At 36.6% G+C, this 22,255-nt stretch overlaps 4 protein-coding genes across 5 annotated transcripts; 1 reads left to right on the forward strand and 3 right to left on the reverse strand.

Annotated features, from left to right (window-relative positions):
* Positions 1–4,180: 4,180 nt before the first annotated feature.
* On the reverse strand, positions 4,181–6,305 carry LOC120281251 (NAC domain-containing protein 101-like). The gene is made up of 3 exons (XM_039288121.1): positions 6,091–6,305; positions 5,035–5,315; positions 4,181–4,198 (listed from the first exon to the last, which is right to left on the reverse strand). The coding sequence occupies exons 1-3, from the start codon at positions 6,272–6,274 to the stop codon at positions 4,181–4,183; spliced, it is 483 nt and encodes a 160-aa protein (XP_039144055.1). The 5' UTR covers positions 6,275–6,305.
* A 616-nt stretch (positions 6,306–6,921) lies between these two features.
* On the reverse strand, positions 6,922–10,244 carry LOC120280033 (50S ribosomal protein L25). The gene is made up of 3 exons (XM_039286734.1): positions 9,707–10,244; positions 8,436–8,565; positions 6,922–7,534 (listed from the first exon to the last, which is right to left on the reverse strand). Exons 1-3 carry the CDS (start codon positions 10,142–10,144, stop codon positions 7,314–7,316), a joined length of 789 nt encoding a protein of 262 aa, XP_039142668.1. The 5' UTR covers positions 10,145–10,244; the 3' UTR covers positions 6,922–7,313.
* A 224-nt stretch (positions 10,245–10,468) lies between these two features.
* Positions 10,469–14,648, forward strand: LOC120280071 (MAR-binding filament-like protein 1-1). Of its 2 annotated transcripts, XM_039286794.1 has the most exons (6): positions 10,469–10,814; positions 11,090–11,164; positions 11,646–11,779; positions 11,847–11,951; positions 12,047–12,187; positions 12,753–14,648. In XM_039286794.1, exons 1-6 carry the CDS (start codon positions 10,547–10,549, stop codon positions 14,517–14,519), a joined length of 2,490 nt encoding a protein of 829 aa, XP_039142728.1. In that variant the 5' UTR covers positions 10,469–10,546; the 3' UTR covers positions 14,520–14,648. The 2 variants fall into 2 exon arrangements, with proteins under 2 accessions (XP_039142728.1, XP_039142730.1); XM_039286796.1 differs by lacking the exon at positions 11,090–11,164.
* Positions 14,649–14,751: 103 nt separating this feature from the next.
* Positions 14,752–18,191, reverse strand: LOC120280072 (probable sulfate transporter 3.4). The gene is made up of 13 exons (XM_039286797.1): positions 17,804–18,191; positions 17,652–17,700; positions 17,350–17,557; positions 17,084–17,255; positions 16,929–16,994; positions 16,523–16,636; positions 16,322–16,438; positions 16,107–16,233; positions 15,738–16,024; positions 15,454–15,644; positions 15,279–15,364; positions 15,123–15,199; positions 14,752–15,037 (listed from the first exon to the last, which is right to left on the reverse strand). Exons 1-13 carry the CDS (start codon positions 18,131–18,133, stop codon positions 14,891–14,893), a joined length of 1,971 nt encoding a protein of 656 aa, XP_039142731.1. The 5' UTR covers positions 18,134–18,191; the 3' UTR covers positions 14,752–14,890.
* Positions 18,192–22,255: the final 4,064 nt, after the last annotated feature.

Raw genomic sequence — 22,255 nt, forward strand, 5'->3', positions numbered from 1 at the left:
ACTCTTCCCTTTCCACCGGCGTCTCGAAGAAGAAGTCCCGTGCAAGTATTCGGCATTTCGTCACTTTGCAGTCTAAGGTATTCATTATGGTTTTTTGTTAACTATTCTGTTACGTTGTGTCTCCCATTGATGCTGCTGCCGTGGAACTCACGGTTGAGAAGGTCGTTGAGTCTATCCTCAGCGAAGTGGAATTCACGGTGGAACCAACGGCTGACCGTGCCGCATCGAAGGCAGACACAATCCCACAAGAACAAGAAGCATGTAAAGAAGTGTCTCCCGTTGATCTCTGCCGTCGTGCCCCCATTAAAGGAAGCCGATAAAAAGCGGAAGAACTTCGGAAAGTCTTCATTCAGAAGAAAAAAATATGTTGCCAATCGCGCCTCAATAAGTACGAGCGAGGGAGTTGATAAGGATCTTCCTCAGCGCCCTATGGACAAGTAAGTTTGAAGTTTTTTTATGATATTGTTTAAAACTGCTTTTTTTGTTACCATTTAAGTAGGAACGTTAACGTTTAAAAATTTCTGAGATAACATTTAACTTATAAGTGATACCCTTTTAAATATTACCGTTACCGTTTAAACATTCAATATAGAATTTAAAGTTTATACTTTAACGTTTAATTTTTATACTTACAACATTGTTTACATGTCTTTGTTCCGTTCAACCACAGCACTGTCGTGTGGAAGAATGACTCTGTCAGCACTACACGGGCCAATCTATTCGACCTGCTCGAGGGGAAGGAGATGGTCGCGAGCGATGTGATGGGACGCATTCGTATGTATCTTGCAAAAAGGCGATGAGCGTAGTGCCATATCGTTATAAGAGGCGCGCCTCCATCACACGACCATCGGCCTTGTTCATGTCAAAGCGAGGCGACAACGCACATGAATCCACGATGGCTATGATTGGAGATGCTGCGCGAGACTTGCGTGAAGTGGACATCGTCATCCTCCCGATAATTATGAGTGGCCACTTCCATGTCGTCGTCCTTGACAATGAAAAACAAGAATACAGGCATTATTCTTCATGCCAAAGCGAAGAATACGATAAAAACGCGCTAGAAATGGTAAGTGCTTTAATAATTTGTGTTTGTGTAATAGTGTTCGGTAAATAATCGGCATTCTAATATGAACTTGTATATCTCGACAGTGGAACCTATTCGACATCCGTGATCGACATGGAGTTGGGCGAGTCGGCGACCGCAAAGTACCCGCTTGTTCACGACATCGAAGCCTCGACGAGAAAAAAGGAAGTGTCGATCGCGGCGTCTATGTCATGCGGTTTATCGGCGATTACTCGCGGTGAGAAGCTACGGGTACATGCAGTGACCGACGTCCCTTATCTGCGATTAAGGTATGTTTCCGCATACTTAGGGAGGTGAGGGCAGCCCGGCATCACGACCCGGAGGGAGTCTTGCAAGCGGGTTCTTAGTCATTCTTTCTATATTTGTATACACGATTCTTTCTTTAATAATCCAGATTCATTGTTTAACATACACTTTCAGTGTTTAAGTATATAGTTCATTGTGTAAATATCAATGTAATTGTTTAAACTCCGTTTTACTATGTAAAAAGCGAACCGAGGAGGAGTGTACATAAGCGGGGTCATAGTCATTGTATAGGTGTAATAGTTTCAAATGTAAAACCGGTTTAAATTAATTCATTTTTTTCCGAAGAACATGACAAATTTTTGTCAATGTAAATGTACATGTATCTAAATTCAATTAAATTCATTCCGTTTCGCTTTTGAGGTTACGTTCTTGTTGGATGATATTGTAGTCCATGAGAGTACATTATCGGGTAGGGTTCGTTTCATTTTCATTTTTCATTATCGGCTAATATCAACATTCATTTTAAGCGTATAATGATAACTTTTTGCCCTTTAACTTTCGTTTTTCTTTGTTTAAGTTTAGGTTTCTCTGTTTAAATTTAATATTTTTCTGTTTAAAATATCCTTATTATTTAATAATATCAATGTAATTACAACAAAAAAATATACTTAATATTTTTACTGTTTAAAATATCCTTATTACTTAATAATCTCTTATAGAGTGTAATGTAATGTTCGATTTTTTTTATGTGCGACGGGAGTGGAAAGCGCTTGGGGAACCGAGCGTGTATTAGTGCAGCTAGGGGAACCGCTAGCACCATCCCGTTAGTACATTTTAAGCGGATACAAATTTATTTTTAAACGATAAAAAAATAACGAGTTAAACAGAGAATAAAATATTTAAAAACGTAAGAGATATATTTAAATATAAAGTTCAATATTTAAACAATAATAAGAAGTATATACACAATGCCTAGTCGTGACATGATTCATTCCACGATCCGCGATTGTGACCGAAAGCGTGGCAATGGCTACAACGCAACTTGCGGACCTCGGACGCTACGACTCGATCCTCTTCGCTCTAGGACACCCGGGTTGCCTTCTCGTCAGCGGTCGCAAACGCGAGTCGCGATTTTTCATCCATCGACTCGTCGTTGTCCCGGTATGGGAATATAGCTTCCTTATACGCCATTTTTGAAGTCGAAGCTTCCTTCCACAGTCACCCGGTGTTTCTCGTTCTTTAGTAATTTGAAGTCAAAATTTCTAAGTGCGTCTCTGAAATGTTCAACGCCTTCAAAACATTGTCCAATATCCAACGACAACACTTCAGCTTGATCGGATGAGGAAGGAAGGCATGCCACACCCTCGGGCTCGCCATGATGTGGGAGCGAGCCGCCAGATTCGAATTCCCTGCCAACACTTTAGTTTAAAAGCGAACACGATCAATATTTAAACAGAGACACAAAATATTTAAACGATAAACATAAATCTTAAACGTTAAAACAAAAAAAGTTAAATAATAAGTTAATCGGTTAATCGGAGACAATAGTGTTTAAATGGAAACTTGATAAATGTAAACAGATGGCGTGGATAATAAACAATAATTAACTTCTACAACTATATAAACATAAAGCGAGAAGAAACTTACAACGAGAAGAACTCGTTTTCGGTGAGGATACGATGCCACATCATCCGTCCCCAACAACAAGATCAACAACGTAACATTTGAAGATGGAGTGCACGTGACACATGCTGTCGGAAGTCAACCTCGCTTTTTATATGAGACATACTGTTTTTATGTCCATCGAGTGTGATAAACTTCACCCTGACACGGGAAATATCGAGACCCCATCGCTCACATATTTCAGCTAACATTGATTCCCAAGAAGTCAGCGCCGTGAACATTAGCACTCGTCCCTCCCCGTTGTATCTAGCAATAGTACAAAAACTCTCCATAAGTTAATCGGAAGAGCTAAAATTGAATACACCAAATGAGAAGAAGAAAAAGAAGAAGAAGAAGAAGAAGAACAAGAACAAGAAGAACAAGATATGAGCCTTCTAAACTTTGTTTGAGAAAAAGCAAGCAGGAGGCAAAAAAAAAAATTGAAAAACTATGCATAAAGAAAGTTATGATTGGGCGTCATTTTTCCCACCTTTTGCAAGGGCAAAAAAAGAATTTCATATCGTGGACCCACTTCAACTTACCGTAGGGGGTTAAAAAGGAATGTAAAATATAACGAGTATGTCCAGGGTGTGCAAAAAGTTGGAGGGGGTTTTTGGGAAGTTTTGAAAATTACGAGGGGTGAACAGTAATTTTCCCTATTTTTATTGATAAACAAATGCTATTGTTCATTCAGTTTTTATAATTTAAAAAAAAAAATAAACCATGTGTATTAAAAAACTAAAAGTAAATAGAATTACATAAGCCTAGTAAAAAAAATAAATGTCACTAAACAGAAACAAATTCATAAGAAGTGGAGAACAAAACATTAAAAGCTGCAAGTAACACCACACATAAAAACTACAACAAAACATGAAAGAGATATACGGTAGTCTTTTTTTTCAAAAAAAATTAAATAAAAATTTGTATATAACTGTTTAAGAATATGTAAAACAAAAACTATTCTGTAGCATGGAAAATTAAATCATAATTAATTAAAACATTAATTTTTTAAAAAAGATTAGACTAGTATGTAAGGAATAGAATTACAAAGAAGATGAATAAGATAGTTGAAGTATATTTGTGATGATCATGATTAATTGTGGCACTGTTACACAACAATTAATTATATATATATATATATGCTCTTATAGAACTTTTTTATACAAAATCTGCATTAGTGCTTAAAAATTACAACCCTTGTGATTTCTGTAAAAAAAACATTGAAAATAAAAAGAACATGAGGAGATGCTCACATAGAGCAAAATCATGGCAGGTGATTGTTAGAGGACCCCAATCCTATAAGCTTCTTTCTCGTGATTTTTTATGGACTCGGCACACTGTATATTCTTGATCCTGAATGTTAGCAAAAACAATACATTTGTAAGTAATAATATATACATAAAACAAAAAATATATATATGTTTTAAATAGAGCTCCTATTAACAACATCAACAAAGAATTATAATACCATACATAATAAACTAGAATATTATACATGATTTATTAAATCAAAATTAATATGTTGATATTTTTCTTATATTAGTAAGGCTCATCAAGTAAAAATTTGGTCATTATTTTGATTTTTTTTAAAAAAAAAATATAAAAAAAAAATTCTCCCTGTCATGCAGTATTGAAGTGGAGGGAAAGTTGAGTTGAGGTGCTTAAGCTTGAGTTTCCTCAAATCCAATATTAGATGGGTACTATTAGGCTATGTCCTAATTCCTCATTAAGTTGATTTTTAAACTAAATAATATAATAATTTTTTATCAAACATATTAAATAAAATAACAAACTAAAGTTAAAATAACATCGTATATATATAGCAATCAATAATCTATGAAAATCTCACAACAACCGTTAAATTATCATCTAACAGTTATTATTTTATTATAACCCTAAACTAACCCCACTTTCGAGGTTAGTAATGAAACAACAACTGTTAGATAGATGATCTAACGTTTGCTGTGCGGACGTCCCTAGATTCGTTTTCTAGAGACATCCCCAAAAAACATATTGCCATATTATATAATTATATAACTTACGCAAGAATCGCCATCATTGTCATAATTGAGTCTGAACTCAGTCATAAGCCACTCGGAAGGTAGGCCCTTGCTAGAGCCGTCGGCCTGATGAAACTTCAACGCCGTTTTGTAACCAATGACATTGCCTTGATCATCGAAAATATCAGTTCTCTTTCCGTTCATATGCCAATGACCATGATCACCAACAGTGCGCTTCAGTCTGCTGTAAGTCACACCACTCCGTTTAACCAGAGAGTAGTAATAGATACTTTGATCTTCACCGACAGGATATAGAACATCTCCTGCAATTTTACCGAATTTATTTTTATTAATACTTAAACAATATTTATGTATTTCAAAAGCTCTAAACATTAGTTTAAAAAAATTATTGTACCATCACCCTTGCATAAGGTGATGGTACAATAATTTTATGGGGATTTTGCAGATGTATCCCTAAAAAATTTTAGAATTGCATATTTGCCTCTGAATAAAAGTTAATTGCATACATACCCTTGAATAATATACATAATTGCGTATATACCTTTGGGGTTCAAATTAGTTGAAAAACCATCTATTAACAAATAACAAATATATAAAATTATCATTATACCATTGCATATATACTATTGAAAAGTTTTTTTTAAGTTGTACAAGGGTTATTTTGGACCTTTTGTATATCTTAATCCAAGTTATAACCATTGTTAATTAAGTTTGATTACCGGAATCTAACAGTAAGGGCATATCCGTAATTACCTATATTTTTCAGGGGTATATATACAATTATGTTTTTTCGGAGGGTAAATATGTAATTATAGAATTTTTGGAGGGGGTTTATAACCAATTCTCCCTAATTTTATTGTCTCGAGTTTAAATTCTTCTAATTGTAATGTAATAGTAATAGATTCCCGGTATGAACTCAGGTTTGATAACCTGAATCCTATATACCGGGGTGAGGATGTAAAGCTGGATGATCAATTCCAGTCTTGCGCACCTCAACTAATCACTTGTTGTATTCGTAAAAAAAAAAATAAAATAAAATAAAATAATTATAAAAAGGAAGAAGAAAAAGAAACATACTTCTGAGTTGCCAGGGTGGGACTTCATAGACGTTTTGATCCAAAATGAAATCAATTAGAACTGGAATGCCATAAGCTTTTTGCTTCAAGTAATGAAGGACATCTTCGTCAGTGGGACAGAAGGTATACCCGGGATAAATGATGAGTTGATTTGGATCAACCTGGATGGGCACATCCGTCCTCATCTGTCCCACCAGATCCTGTGTCTCAAACGGTAAGTGATGATCCATGAGTGAGAAAAACTCAGTGCGCACTGTCTTTGGAAAGAGAGAGAGAGGTTTAAAATAAAAAAAGGTTTCATCTTGTAAGTGGTCTCAGGGGTTTATATTAAAAAAAAAATAAGTGTGTTTAGAGTGAGTTTAGGATTAAACTTTCTTGATGGAGTTTGAGTCCTATTAGGTGTAGAATTGAGGCTTCTGATGTTTATAATTTATTTATTTGTAATCGGAGTTTTGTTCTGATCCATGAGATGTGTTTGGATAAGTATATTTTTACATATATGCCCCTATAAAACCCCATATTTCATTATAGTTTTTTTTTGGCGTACTCACACAGTCACACTTTATCTTGGCCAAAAGCCAAGAAAGATATTAACGATTGGGATTCTGTGCGTGTATATATATATAAAAGAAAACATTAACTGCATACGTTAAGTAATACTATTTATTAAACAGTGCAGGACCGTTGAATTCAATTCTACTAACTTACTCAAACGATTCATCCTTATACACATATATAAACGGTTAACAAGAGTCCAAAACTATGATTGAGTAACAAACTTGGAAATACTAATTTCACTGTGTAAGAAGTATTACACCAAATTCTTGAATGATTAAATGGTTAACACAAGGGATGAAACCGAGCTTTTAATAAAAATATGAATTCTAGTACCAACAGTCCAAATCTACAAACAACTAAGCCAGCCGGAAAAAAAAAAGGCAAAACAAGAGTGAATAATTCCCAAACCCAATCTGTATCAGAGATACAAAGCCTGTTAAAGAAACCTCACCTCAAGTAGATACAGGTAGCAAGGGGGGGTATTCCAGTGATCAGAAGACAATGAGTATGACCAGCTTGCTCTTTTTATTGGCATAGACAGTTTAAAATGCCAAGATTTTTGCAATTGTTCTGCAAGAAAATGGATGACAATGAAGTCCATTGGCATCAGGAATGCTTATGCCAATCATAGTGCTAATGGTTCCCCGGCATTTCAAATATGAACTCTCATTTAGACTTTTTCTGTTCTACACCTCGTGAACCAATGATGTTACAGACAGGCTGATCAGGTGAGTGAAGCAGGCGTAGCGCAGGATGAACCTTGAGATCTTCCATCAACAACTTCTGACCAACATCCAGCTCACTCAAGTCCACTTCGATATATGGTGGAATAATGTCCGCAGGGCAGAGATACTTGACTGTCCTTTTTATTGTGTTAAGGTAGGCTCCTGAAAGATTAGTGTGGTAGTGGCTTAGTTCAAGGAAAACGACCAAAGAGAAATAAGTTAATAATATTTATGAGCAGCACATAGACAAGTTAAAGAAATGCAATGGAGCCAGGTAATTTACTGCAGTAATCAACTGACCTACAAATCATTCGTGTTGTAATTGTCTAATTAAATCCATATCTGATTATATGACTCAAAAGAGCCAGTAGATCTTGTTCACCAGCTCAGTTCATGAGATTTTCTGAGTGAAAATTATCATTCTGCAGGACTTTTGTGCACCATGAAATTACAAAATTCTTTTATTAACCAAACCCATTGCCCCAATTGCATCATCTGGTGCAATGGCTTAAGTCCACGCACGTAACTTCTAAGAATAAGCAATAAGTCTTACTAAAATTCACTTTGAATGTGAATGCTGGCAACATAGAAAGCCAAGATTAACGGTGGTTTGTCATCAGCTAACATCAGAAATATCTAATTTACCAATGCATGAGAGAGGAAGGCCATACGGGTCAGCAGTGAGAAAACAAATACATGGCAGACAGGTTAAAAGCTAAGCATGATTAATTGTTTTAATAAGCATACTCCAAGTGGCGAGTCTACACTTCCACAGCTGATTTTCGAAGTATAGTTAAGGAAAACATCTATTTCTATACTAACCACACATAGGAGGTGCTATATTAATTACATATAGGAGATGATAGGATACATGGCCTTGTTTATATTCCTTAGAATAAATCAAGGATGTAAAAATATAATTTTGTTGATGGTGGGCTTGGTGTAGTGCACTTATTCTTGTAGCAAGTTATGCAAATATCACCGCAGATATTTAACATCAGATTAAAAATATAATTCAGAAAATCATATAGATCAGATTAAGTAAGATATCCATATGGTGTACCTTTTTTTAGACCAGGGCATACATCTTCTCCTAAAAATACAAGAGGTACATCCACCTTAAGTGAAGCTTGTGATGGGGCTCTCAAGAAAGTTACATTAAGAACTGCATCAGTGCCTGAATGTAGGTGTAACTGACAAACAAAACAGTGTCATATTCAACACATGATAAGGGAGAGGAAAAAGGTGTAGAAGCTTCAAGGGAAATTATCATCATAATAGTTCAGTACTGGAACAATAAGCTGGAACATAGTTTCATCCTGTAGGTTTTCTTTTTAAAAAAAAAAAAAAAAAATTCTCACTACTATTATATAAATAAGAACGCGAAAACTCTTTTCCATTTCAAGGGTTTGAATCTTTAAACCACAAACAGGAAGCAAAAGAAACTTTTTAGCATTTCTAATGCTACATCCAAGTTCACCAATGAATACAAACATCTTCCTCAAATGTTATTAGACTCATATTAAATAAATTCAATATGTCTACACTCTTCACCAAGATAATTGGAGGTATAATTTTTCAAATATTCCAACCATAGCTGAAGGAAATCATCAAAAAGTATCAAAGATCAATGTTCTGAAAAAATAGAAAAAACTAAAAGATGAATTCAAACAAATGAATTGAGAGACTAGAATATCATAAATTTCACAGAAATTGCTCATATTGTGAAGATAACTAAAACTAATCCTTATGCAAGAAAGCATCCAACCCATATATAATATATAATATATATATATAAAGAGACAAAAAAAGGGTTATGTTGACAACTCTTCTCACCACAATCAATGAGTGGCTAGAGGTTTAACATACCGCAAAACAAAAATTAAACTAGAAGAGATTCCATTGAAGATAAGTTCAGCAACAAATGAAAATAATAACTCTGCAAATACAGAATAGATAATGCAGAAAGTTTCCAATTATCAATTCTAAATTCTTTCAAGAGCAATATTCCAGCTTTTCCACTTAAATTTTCATGATCACAAAGCCTAAGTTTTGATTCCCGCTAAACCTAATCTTTTCATGACAATTTAATCATCACAAATTTAGCTCACAATGTCTAGCATGCAAAACCTAACACTGTAGCAAAACAATGTCTACATAATTATAAGCTTGAAACCAAATGGAAATCCATACTGAAAAAGCATTCCCAATAACCTTAATTCATAAACAGCTTAATTAAACAGTAGTTCAAACATGGAAAAATGTCAAACATCAAGAAAGCAACTTGTTTCAAATCCTAAAATCAAAGTACTGAGAAAGATCATACTCTAATACCTTACGAGGCAACACCCGGACTTTCTCGATGATCTCCACGGCGTCCGAGAACTCAGACCGGACCTCCAGTTCGAAGAGCCGAGAGAGAAAGAAGGACCGTCCAAGGTGGTTGACAAGCTTGCGGATTTGATTGGTCCGAACGGAGATGAGTCGCTTGTTGCCACCTTGCTGCCCATTCTCCTGCTCGAACACGATGCTCGGCACCCGCCCAACCTTCCGCTCCTTCTCGGCAATGTTTTTCCCCGACTTAGCCCGCGGGATCGCAAGGATCGTCTCGTCGTGCTTCGGGTCCGGCCGTGGGAATCCCGGTAGGTACTTGAGCGGGGCGGAGAGGTCACCAATGGGGGGATCGCCATTGAGAAGTGCCGCAGCGGCGTGCGAGAACGATCGGAGATTGGGGAGGATCCTTAGCGTTCTGGAAGATAGGCGGAGCGACATCGCCGGAAAAAGGCCGCGGTGGCGCTGCGGCGGCGGAGGCGGTGGTGGCGCGGAACGGAGAAGAAGAGAGTGAAGCGAGCGCTTATGGAGGGAAGAGCTAGGTTTTCATCTCGAAATAGAGATGATCTTAGCCGTTGGATGTTGGATGAATGGACGGACAGTGTGAAGCGAAGCATTGACCCTCCGATGGTGAACAAAATGCCTTAAGATTCGTAACATCTGATTAGATTAGTGGCATTCTATGTAAATTCAACGAAAAACATGGGTGTTTGAGTGTTTCTATATATCAAACGGGTATAGGTTCGCCAAAATGAAAGGCAGCGAAGCACTCTGCTTCCATTTTCGAGATCCTCGAAGTGTTTGATTGTTTGCCCCAAAAAAAGCTTGAAAAAAAGGGGGAAAATGGGGATTTTGATCGGTAGTTCATGCCTGATGAAGTGCCCAATGGATCGATCCTTCCACTCTTTGAGCTCTCCATGGTGTCCTGCTTCTCCTCCATTGGCGTATGCTCATAGGAAGGCGACTAAGAAAAGGAAGAAGCTAATGGCCTTGGCTTCACTTCATGGTGAAAGGTTAGCAGGTGACACTGATTCGTTGCGGAGGAGAGCTGTTCTCTTTGTTGGCGTCTCGGTTCTTCCCTTCTTGCAGCTCAGAGCTGTAGCTTTGGAAGGTGTGTTTGGGGTTCTCTTTTGGTTGTCTTTAGTGTTTATCATACATTGTGATGCTTTTGATTTGAATTTCATAAAATGGATTTAATTTATTGTTGATTTGCTTGGTGGTGCCATGCTTTTGTTTTGAATTTGTGACATGGATTTAGTTTGTTTTCGATTTGCATGCCAATATGATGATTTTGGTTTGTCTTGTTGAAAATGGAAATGACTGGAGATCATGCTGCCATTTTGTTTAATGCACTATGATGTTGCGTTTTGGAAAATGCTTAAAAAGGCAGGGGCTTGTTGAGGCGTCGTCGTCGTGCTCGTACTTTCAGTGAGTCCAGACGTAAACCTGGAGATGTTGAAAGTAAGCTGGATGAATTCCTTTTCATACCCCAACTGTTTTTCAAATTGGAAAGCTTGAGTCAATATTGACTTTTTCTCGCTTGTTTTCATTTTGTTTGTCCATGCATGCATGTTTTTATTAGCTAGTCTTTCAGCATCCATTGAATATTTTCGTTTTATGTGATCTTGTGTCATGAGATACTTAGAAAGAAATAAATTTTAACTGCAAATTCAAATTCAAATCATATGAGAATGTATTGGTCGTCTAGCTTCTGCTACTTGGCATCTTATGAGTTCATCTTTTTTTTGGAGATTGGTCGTTCTCCAAGTATATAATAGAACTTTAACCACTGACGTGAATTTCAGAATTTGCATTCATTTTTTGGTTGAGGATCAAATATGGAAAATTTTGCTCCAACCTTACTTTGAGACTTATGGGGTCTTTCTTGAAGCCTATGTTATTTTTTGGAAAACAGAATTACAATGTTCTTATGATTTTTCAGATAAGCAAGATGCAGTGAAGTTAGAGGATAGCATTCCTAAACAAGCAGAGCAAGATATCTCTCCCCAAGTGAATCAATCGGTTTCTGAACAGACTGAACAAAACATCTTACCAATAGAATTTGATAAACCAAAGGTTAATCTTTCTCTGCCCTTGCATATCTAATATTTTCAATAAAATTCTCATGTACATGTATCCGCAGGAAGTAAATGAACAAGATGTGCCTGGAACTCTGAAAAAGCCAGAGACAGGAGTTCTCGAAGAATCTAAGCCAGTGATATTGTCTCAAGAACCAATTGAAGCTGAGGTAATGTTCTCATTCTGGATTGAAGTCATGATAGTTCCATTGTTCTCATGCTATTATTCTAAATATTCTAAAAATTTTTCTCTATCACCTATCAGCCTGCTGTTCGAGAAGTGACGCCGGGAAATCCATTCTCATCCTTCCTGAATGCGCTTGGAATAATTGGATCCGGCGTGCTTGGTGCATTATATGCTGACTCTCGAAAGGAGAAGGCAGCCATGGAATCTGCAATAGAATCTGTTAAGCATCTTTAAACTTTTATTAGACTTCGCTTTTAGTATTTTTATACTCTGAATAGAGAGCTGATAGGCTCTTATAGACTTGAATATTTCAAATCTTTTAAGGTTTATGTCTCAGAATGTGAAAAAGCAGGACACTTAATTATATGACTTGTGTTGTCGGATACAGACATGACATCATAATTAGACCTCTAGTGATTATTTTGATGATGCAACTGAAATTGTACATTCTTGTTTCCCTTCACATCAGGGAAGCTTTGACTATTTTTATCAATTTTCATGGGTTAACTTTGATTGTATCATTTTGTATTTGGACTTATAATTGTGGATTATGATTTAAATACCTCCATAGGTGTACTGTACTTGGGTTAATATATAAATGTTCTTGTTGATAAAATGTACATGCACTAATCCATTGTCGATGTAACTTTTGGAGGTTCAGCACAGTTTTACTTGGTATAGTTGTAGTATCAGTCATTAAACTTATTTATGAGTTCTTATGATTGAACATTTAGGTTACAGTTTTATTGATGTAGAATAATTGGGCGATAGTTTTGATATGCAGATGAAGGTTGAGCAGAAGGAACAGGAAGCAGCTATGGCCCTGATGAAGGAGGACTTTCATGCAAGACTACTTGATCAACAGGAAGAAAGGAAAAAACAAATCAAAAGTTTGAAACAGGAGGAAGCCGCTCTTTTAAACCAACTGGCGTTGGCAAATGAACGAATAGCAATTTTGAGTCAAGAACTGGAAAGAGAGAAAAAAGTTGTTGAGGAGTTCAAAGCACAGAGGGATAATCTTGAATATGTTATTACAAAAGCAGAGGAAGATAGAAAGGTACTTGAAGTCAAACTTAAAGAAAAGACAGATGCAATTGATGTCTTAAATGATAAGGTGAGTCTTCTGAGCTTGGAGATTCATGAAAAGGAGAAGAGTGTTGGAAATCTCACCTTATCGCTTACCAAAAAGGAATCGGAATGCCGGATGTTGAACTCTAGGATTGACCAGACAAATAGAGATCTTTCTGAAGCAAGTTCCATTATTGAGCAGTTAAAAGAAGAAATCTCGAAGACCAATGAAGAATTATCTGTAAAAACATCCCTGGTTCAGGACTTGAATACAAAAGTAAATTCATTGAGCACAGAACGAGATGAGACAAAAAAAAAACTTCATGACCTTCTAAATGAGTTCGATGATTTAAAGTTATCATCTGAGAAGAGATTGGTGCATGATTCAGAGCTGTTGGCTAAGAAAGATGATCAAGTCCGTCAGCTTCAAGAAAAGGTGGCACATGCTTTGAGGGAAATACAGGACAATCAGTCTGCAGTCAATGCACTAACAACTGAAAGTGATGATCTTAAAGCTAAACTGGAGAAAGAAGTGAATGGCAGAGAGAAATTAAGAAATGAGCTTCACATTGTCCAAAGAGCCTATGAAGCCTTGAGATTGGAGCTTTCTAATCTTTCAATGGAACTAGATGAGACCAGGAAATCCTATGCTGATCTCAACACCAAGTTTTCAGAAATGCAGTATGTGTTTTCTGAGACAAAGAAATCACTAAACACTGATCTTGAAGAAGCAAATGCAGCTATAAAAGAACTCACCGATAATCTTATTTCAATCAAGGAGGCCCTCAGGATAACCAAGGAAGAGCTTGGTGCTGCATCAAATAAATTGAAGAATGTGGTAAAAGATCGTGAAAGCTTAAAGAAGGAACTATTGGAGGTTTACAAAAAAGCAGAAATAACAGCACATGAATTGAAGGAAGATAAGATTTTAGTAGCTACTTTAAATAGAGAGCTTGAAGTGTTGGGAAAACAATTGCTAAAAGATTCAGAAGCTCGTAAGGCTCTTGAATCCGATTTAGATGAGGCTACAAAATCGCTTGATGCGATGAATAAGAGTGCATTGGTGCTCTCGAACGAGCTAGAGTCTAGTAATTCGCGAGCTTCTAGTCTTGAAACAGAGAAAGAGATGTTGTTCAAATCTCTCATCGAGCAAAAGGATATAACCAAAGAAGCTCAGGAAAATCTTGAAGATGCACAGAACCTTATCACAAGACTTGGCTGTGAAAGAGAGCATTTGGAGAAAAGGTCTAAAATGCTCGAAGATGATTTAGCGGCAGCAAAAGGTGAAATTTTGAGACTAAGAAGACAGATTAGTAGCAATAAAGAGTCTAGAAACTCCACAAATGAGCTTGAATTAAGTAATAACAAAATGCCTCCAACCAAAAGTAGTACAAATGATATTTCTCCCAGCATGCCATTTTCTGTTAAGAAAACCGGGGGTAGGAGAAGAAAGGGAGACTCAACATCAGATGTGGATCAATAGAATTATCATTAAAAACATTGTTCTTGTCGTCTTCTTTTTTTTTTAATTAGTAAAACGTGTATGTATTGTAATGTTGAGAGTAATCGATAGAATCAGCTATTTCCGTTTAAGAGCTCATTGTCTTTTTTCTTTTCTTTTCATTTTTTGTGAATGAGCATGAAAAAAGAACTCATTGAATTTATGTTATCCAGGTGATGTACTTCCAAACCTCTTCTTAGAAGAGATCAGCATCTAAAACATAACAGAATTGTTATTGCTTCATTGTCTTAAAGCAACCACTACATTGAACAAAACTACTACTCTTCATTGTAGTCAAACTCTCTCTGCTACAGGATTAGAAACTCTGAAAACTTTGAAACCAAGCATCTCTTTCAAGGCTGGTACTTCAAAAGAGAAGAGACTGAAGCAACAGCCTCTTCGACGTCCATGTAAATGCTATCTGATCCAAAGACTTCCCAGGTTTTCGCTGATCTATGGAGCCTCTCTATCACATTTGCGACAGGATTTGCAAGAACAAGCTACAAATACAAGCAAAATTAGACTTCAATTTACCGATAAAACCTTAGCACGATAACGTAAGAATGACGTGTTCAATCTTCTCACCTGAAGAGATCTTTTATCCAATGCCTTCTTCATCTCTGACAGTACTTCCATTCCACTTGTATCTAGTGCAGTTACAGCTGAAAATTTGTTATAAACTTTGGGATCAGTTGTTAAGAAATAAAATTGAAAAAATGTATTTCATTAGTGATCACTCACCAGCCATGTCCAAAACAATGCATTTCAGTTCACAGTCCTTCATCCTAATGATTCTCTCTTCCTCTTCTCTCACCCATCTCATGATCCTATAGAAATTCACAGAGAGAAAAATCATAAGAATTTTTTTTTCCACTTTATAAATCTCAAGAACTAATTAACAAATAAGTAAACATACCTTTCTTGAAGGTACATGCAATTGGTAAAGTAAATTGGAGATTCAATGCTGAGAATGAGAAAATAAGGAACTCTTCTAGCCTCTCCATACTGTCCCATATTTCTATAGCTTTGAGTCCCTGGAATATTTCCCAAAATCACAGTGTTTGGCCTTGTCACTTGTATTAGAATTCTAAACATAGAAATTCCCACCTAAACAGAAAACATCATATAAAAATTATTCTTAAAAAAAGCAAGTTAAAGAAAAAAAAAAGTTTTTCTGAATTATTTCTGAAAAATACTTACCGCAATCAAAAGACCCATTTGAACAGAGATGAAGAGAACTCCAAAGAAAGCACACATGCAAGCCAAGAAATCAAGTTTGTCCACCTTCCAAAGCTTGACAGCAGTTTGGAAATCAATGAGTCCAATGACTGCAGATATTATTATGGCTGACAAGATAACATTTGGTGTGTAATAGAATAGTGGCATCAGAAACAACATTGTGAACATCACTGCTGATGCCATCACAATGTTAGACACTGCAGTCTGTGAACCAGCATTGTAATTCACTGCTGATCTTGAGAATGATCCTGCAAAGTCATATAAAAAAAAAATCTCAGAATCAAATTTGTCGATAATTTTAATTACTTAGTATTTCATTTTCATTTTTACCTGTTGTGACATAGCATGATGAGCAAGAACCAGCCATGTTCATAATCCCAATGGCCATCATCTCTTTGTTTCCATCAACCTGATAGTTTTTCAGAGAAGCAAAGGTTCTTCCAACAGCTATGCCTTCCTGGTAAATTTTTTGCAGTAAATTTCAGTCTAAGATAACAAAATCAAATTATCTTTTCAGCAATTGTTAGGAAGAAAATTCTTCTTACAGTGAGAGATAAAATCCCAGTTACAATTCCAGTTTTGATAGCCAAACTCAAGTAATTCCCATGAAAACAGAGTAGATTTGCTGAAGGAGGGTTCAGTCCTTTCTGCAGATGCCCAATCTGTACACAAATTTTAAGAGTTGGACATAAATTTTTTTTTTTAAAAAAAAAAAAATACTAGTTCTTGTTAAAGTGGGTATTTACCGTTTGAATTCCATGGTTTTGAGCTTTAATGATAAATGAAATGGTTGTGGAAAGGATCACTGAAGTTAGTGGAGCTGCTGCTGATATCCAGAAGAGTTTTGGCCTTCTCATGCTCTGTATACCGTATAACAAATGATTCAAAACATTGGTTTTGAGAATTAATTGGTGCTAATTTCACTGTTTAAGTATTGTTTAAGATATTTATTTATTGTAATGATGTTGAGGATTTCATTCATACTGAAAAACAGTAACAAGTGATGGTTGTTGTAGGTCCAGAGAAGTTTGACATTGATAAGAAAGTGAATTAGTGGCAATCATGAAGGCTCCAGACTCAAATGGAGAGTATATTCTTTCTTAAAAGTAATTAAGAGTGGGAAATTAAAGAAGAGTCAAAATGATAACTCACAATATGCCTTGCAATCAGTAATAACACCAAGAAGAAAAATCCCATTAGAATTGTTTGCCATGCCCACTGTAACAGAAATAAATTCCCAAATAAATGATGTAGTTCTATATATATATATATATATAAATTGTTTATGATATGTATATTATGAATACCTCTGATGTTTTTCCAAAAACTGATTCCATGACACTGACAAAGCTCATCTTATTAGTGAAGTGAATGATACCAAGCAAACCTTTGAGTTGCTGAAGTGAAACAATAATGGCAGCACCTCCCATGAATCCAATCAGAGTTGGTTTTGATAAGAAATCAACCACAAAACCCAGCCTAAACACAATAACAAAAAGAACAAATTACTTTTAAGAATGAAAGGCAAGTTGGTGAGCTTAGTGGGTGGAGAATAAAGGGAGAGTCCTTTCACCTCAGAAAACCCAGAGATGCCTGGAAAACACCAGCAAAGAAAGTAGCAGTGAAAGCAAGCTGTAAATAAAGGACAGGGTCTTGGTCAGGGGACACTTGATCCCTTAACATATACCCCATAACTAAGGATGCAATAGAAACTGGACCAACAGCAAGGTCTCTTGAGCTCCCAAGAACAGCATATATCAATGGTGGCACAAAACTTGAGTCTGCATGCATTTATAATTAAGCTCATAAATCCATTTTAAATTTTTACATATAAATATCATAATAATGATAATTATAAGAGCTACGGACACTCACATAGGCCAATAATGGGAGGCAAGTTTGCAAGTTTTGCATAACTGATACCCTGAAGATGAAGATGAAGAAGAAGACATCAAAAGGGGAGTTAAAAGAAGAGCATTTTATGTGATTTGGATATATATAAGAGAGAGTGTTGATAGTTTGCTCACTTGAGGGATGGCCAAACTAGCAATGGTGAGGCCAGAGATAACATCAGACTTGAAAAGCTTGAGATTGTATTCAGGGGCCCAGTGAAAGATAGGAAACAAGTATTGGAGTGCAAGAATGAGTTTCTTGAATGGAGATTGGTCTTTGAATTGGTGTAGAGGATCATCAGGGAAGAAGAACTCAGAGAAGCTTTGTTTGATGGATTGAAAGGTGGTTTTATTTGGTGGCAAAGAAACTTTGTGGATTTCTAAAGGTTGTGTTGTTAGGACTGATATTGGAGTAGTAGTAGTAGTGTTTGGGAGGCTTTCAACTTTGTTGGAAGTCACACCCATTGATTCTTTTGGGTGTGTGGGAAGGTGAGGGAGGGATGGAACTTTGGAAGAGGAGAAGGGGTTGAAGAAAGAGTGGGAATGGAAGTGGTATTTATAAAGAGGAATTGGGGTGGTGAAAAAGGTGGTGGTTTCTTGAATTGCTTTTGAAAATGAAGGTTTTTTCTAGGTGGTTACTATTGAGTGCAATGCAAGAGAGTGGGAGAGTTTCTACTTCAACCACCCACTAATTTTAATTTTTGAATATATATATATATGTATGAAAAAAATTCCCTATATATTTTGGTTAATGCTTAGCATTTTCCCAATATTTTCATTGGAAGTATTTTATTTTTAATTTCTAAGGAAAATATTGGGAAAATGCTTAGCATTAACCAAAATATATAGGGGTAATTTTCATATATATATATATATACCCCCTCTAAAAATTCATAATTTCATATATAGAGATATATATAATCATTATTTTATTATGGTAGAAACAACTGAAATGATATAGTTTGAGTGTGTTTACTTAAATTGAGTTTGAATAAAAATGTGTTATGGTTTTATTTGAAAGCTAAGTTTTATTTATTTATTTTATTTGTTTTATGTAAATATTTGTGTTTTTCAAGGGACATAAAAGAAAAATGTAATTTTTATGAATCAATATAGTATACAAATTTCCTATAAACACACAATCAATATGAATTAGATGAAGGGTATAAGAGACTAGATCTTGAATGAAGAATGCTTACACTATATCAAGATATAACTAATTGAATAAACTATAGCTATACAATGTAATACACTTATTAAATATATTTAAGAAGAACCAATATATATTTGGACGTGGGGCTCAAAAGTGTGGTGCCAAGTTCATCAACTTTTAGAATGATCTTTAGATTTTAAAAAAAAATAAAAATAATAAAAATAATAAAATTGCATGAGCATTAAGTGTAGATTTTGTTTAACACTCTTAAGACTAGTGTGTGGTTTAGATAATTGACAATGATAACCACAACTAATCATGTTCAATGGTTGTGATGCTTTTGTGTGTTATTTAACAATATTTTACCATTCTCTTTCTCTCTAAAAGAAAGAATGTCAAGGCTTGAAAGACCCTTTTTATGAGTATATTCTCTAGCAATACATTATTAATAATGGTTCTAATTAGTTTAGTGTAAATTTTCTATTGAATTACTCTAAAATATATAATAATTTCACATAATTGACTTCTTTGATAATCTTGGCCTAGTTTTTAACTTTCAACTTGGTCTTGTGAAAGTGCACCTTTAGTTGATTTATTTGACTTTGGCACACTAATAAAGGTTGATGTTTTTTTTCAAAAAATAAAATAATAATAATGATGATGATTAAACCAGCATGCTAAACTTGGTTCAATGTAACAGGATGCCATTTTAGACTAAGTATTAAATATTAATGCATAAAGTGCACTACTAAAAACCAAAGTTACACCCTATCACTTCTTGCCGACATGTAATGACTCTGGTTATTATAAAAATTCCAAGTTCAAGGTTTCCAAGTTCAAGTTGAGGGACATCATACAAACAAGAATTCTCCAGTAAAAGAAGATGTTTCTTTTGTTGATGCTGTTCGTCATTCAACTCCACCAGAGAATACATCCTCGCTGAAACGTCGCCGATCTCCGGAAACTGAAGAAACCTGTAAACGTTGCCTTAGATCTGGTCATAAGGTTGCAGACTGTCGACACCAACTCACCTGCCGACGTTGCTCGGGAGTTGGACACTTTGCAGCTAGATGCCCATTCAAACTCTCTTCTTCGGATCATCCCCCTGAGAAGCATAACCTAAAGAGAAACCCCCCACCTCCCAAACCACTGCTACACGTTCCAATCTCTCATCCTATTTCAAAAGTCAATTCACTGAGAGTTTCTCTTCCAATCTCCGAAGCTATCATACAAACCAAAGAAGACCTTAAGAGACGGGTGATCATCAAGGTGTTATCGGGGAACGCGAGCATTAAATCCCTCCATGATGCGCTGCCATTCCACCTGAACTCTGATCAATGTGAAAACATCACTCCCTTTGGCGACTTTTTCATTCTCACCCTCTTCTCAGCGAAAGCAGCATCAGACATTGTAAAATTGAATCGTCTCAATCTCTCCACCAAGCATGGCCCTTGCTCCATCAGCTTCTCACATTGGACCCCGGAGTTTGGGTCTCACGCTGTGGCCGCCGGGAATTATAACTGGATTAGACTGACAAATCTTCCTCTCCACTGCTGGAACTGGGACTCCATTGTGGAAGTGTTAAGACCTCTGGGAGAGCTTATCTTCGTCCGAAAACATGAAGACGTTTCCCTTGAACACATGCGAGCTCTGGTGCGGCTTAAATCCCCTACCTCTTTCCCTATTGAGATGACTGTTGACGTGGGAGTTCGAAGCTTCAAAGTCATTCTTGAAGACGATGGCGTTCCAATCATCAGATCGAAGATGATTCAAGGACCGGTTTCATCTTCTTCTTGGAAACCGACTGACGCCTCCTCTTCTCGTCCTCCATTTCCGACAAAGAAACCTCCGATCTCCGCCTTGAGCTCGGACGGCTTGTCCTTGGCCAAGGAAAGCCGGAGCTCCGGTGACCTCCCCACAGTGATCCCCCAGATTCCTCCGATCTCTTGCGAGAGAAACGAGGAAGGGGATGCACTGCTCATGCACAGCGGCCACGTGATGGAAACTCACACAATGGCCGTAGAGGTGCCTCGTGATCATGCTTCACTTGATCATCTTGGGACGCTATGCAGTGTACGGATCGCTCTCGGGATCGGGATTCTCCAGATTCCCTCAATAATTCAAAGTTGATCCAATCCCAAGGCATGCAGACTCATAACTTGGATTCACATGAGATATGTACTCCTCGGGATCCGGTCACACTTGTGATCAAAGCTAATTCCTCAGCTGATTTGATCACGCCTCGGGATTTGGCTATTCCGATCATCAAACCTTTGGATTTAATACAATCAAACTCTTTAATTGAAGACCAGACATTGGTCAATCTTGATCCAAATAATATACCTATAACAGTGATTAATCAGGGCATCTCTTCATCAACTTCTTTTGCTCATGATAAAGGAAAAGAAATTATTCTAACAAAGGACACTGAATCCTCTAATTCTGATGCTTTACCCACATACTTAAATCCTATACCACCGAATATTCCTATTCCTGATGGTTATAAATGGATTTTTGTTCATGGTGGATGGACTCTGGTTCCTATTATTAATTCTGAGAAATTCTTCTCTCAAGACCCCACACCACCTATTACCCCACGGGATGATCACTCAGACGATGAATTGCTGGACTGGGGGGAAGACGATGATTTACCCTCGGATGTGATCGCTGATGACGATCTTATTCTGAATGAGGAGAATCTTGATCATTTTGATTCTGGTATTCACCCGGATGATCTAACTTCTGATACTTTAACTGTTCCAGGAATTGGGCTATCTAGTGTCAAGGAACCTCACTCAGATACGCTGACTGAGAAAGTCCCTGATTCCTCACTACCTGGAAAGCACCCTGTTGTAGCACCCACACCTGGTCAAAACCTTCAGCATATCAGAAGAAGCGATCGCCCCAAGAAACTCTCCGGGCGCTGGAATGAAGAAGCTGGGTTTATTCCTATCCCACCCAGATCATCCAAGAAAAAAATTCCTGTTGATCCTCGAGACGGTACGCCTAATTCTTTTAATGCAGCTGTTTTTTCTTCCTGGACTGATTCTCAGTTTTTCAACTATAGCAATGCTTGTGGTGTTAATTTTCAAGGTTCACCAAATCATAAGCATAAATGTTTAGATAAAGTACGTAAACTTGAAACTTCTAGGGTTGGAACTTCTACTTCCCCTTCAGGATCTCCTTCGAGACCAGACTGTTAGACCCTTGTTGTTTTTATGATTATTCTATGTTGGAATGTCAGAGGTCTTGGCAGACCCTCTAAACGCCATTTAGTTAAAGACATAATTTACTCTTCACGGGCAGACATTGTATGTTTACAAGAAACTAAACTCCAAGAAATTCATAATTCTATCTGGAGGTCTATTGGTGGTTCGAGACTTAATTCTTTTAACTACCTTCCTGCTCTTGGCACCGCTGGTGGTATCATTATC

The sequence above is a fragment of the Dioscorea cayenensis genome, chromosome 17 (genome assembly GCF_009730915.1).
Source record: "Dioscorea cayenensis subsp. rotundata cultivar TDr96_F1 chromosome 17, TDr96_F1_v2_PseudoChromosome.rev07_lg8_w22 25.fasta, whole genome shotgun sequence".
NCBI classification, from domain to species: domain Eukaryota; kingdom Viridiplantae; phylum Streptophyta; class Magnoliopsida; order Dioscoreales; family Dioscoreaceae; genus Dioscorea; species Dioscorea cayenensis.

Bases quoted from the DNA above. Each gene is read 5' to 3' on its own strand.
- LOC120280072 (XM_039286797.1), bottom strand. From the start codon at position 18,133: ATGGGTGTGACTTCCAACAAAGTTGAAAGCCTCCCAAACACTACTACT. The intron at 16,234-16,321 runs GTAAGAAGAATT...AAAATTTACCAG, and splicing joins CTGGGATTTTATCTCTCACT to GAAGGCATAGCTGTTGGAAG. The intron at 15,200-15,278 runs GTGAGTGATCAC...ACAAATTTTCAG, and splicing joins CATTGTTTTGGACATGGCTG to CTGTAACTGCACTAGATACA.
- LOC120281251 (XM_039288121.1), bottom strand. From the start codon at position 6,274: ATGAGGACGGATGTGCCCATCCAGGTTGATCCAAATCAACTCATCATT. The intron at 5,316-6,090 runs GTATGTTTCTTT...GTAAAATTGCAG, and splicing joins CCCACCCTGGCAACTCAGAA to GAGATGTTCTATATCCTGTC.
- LOC120280033 (XM_039286734.1), bottom strand. From the start codon at position 10,144: ATGTCGCTCCGCCTATCTTCCAGAACGCTAAGGATCCTCCCCAATCTC. The intron at 8,566-9,706 runs GTATTAGAGTAT...TTTGTTTGTCAG, and splicing joins TCCGGGTGTTGCCTCGTAAG to TTACACCTACATTCAGGCAC. The intron at 7,535-8,435 runs GTACACCATATG...CTAATCTTTCAG, and splicing joins ATGCCCTGGTCTAAAAAAAG to GAGCCTACCTTAACACAATA.
- LOC120280071 (XM_039286794.1), top strand. From the start codon at position 10,547: ATGGGGATTTTGATCGGTAGTTCATGCCTGATGAAGTGCCCAATGGAT. The intron at 10,815-11,089 runs GTGTGTTTGGGG...ATGCTTAAAAAG, and splicing joins CAGAGCTGTAGCTTTGGAAG to GCAGGGGCTTGTTGAGGCGT. The intron at 11,952-12,046 runs GTAATGTTCTCA...ATCACCTATCAG, and splicing joins AAGAACCAATTGAAGCTGAG to CCTGCTGTTCGAGAAGTGAC.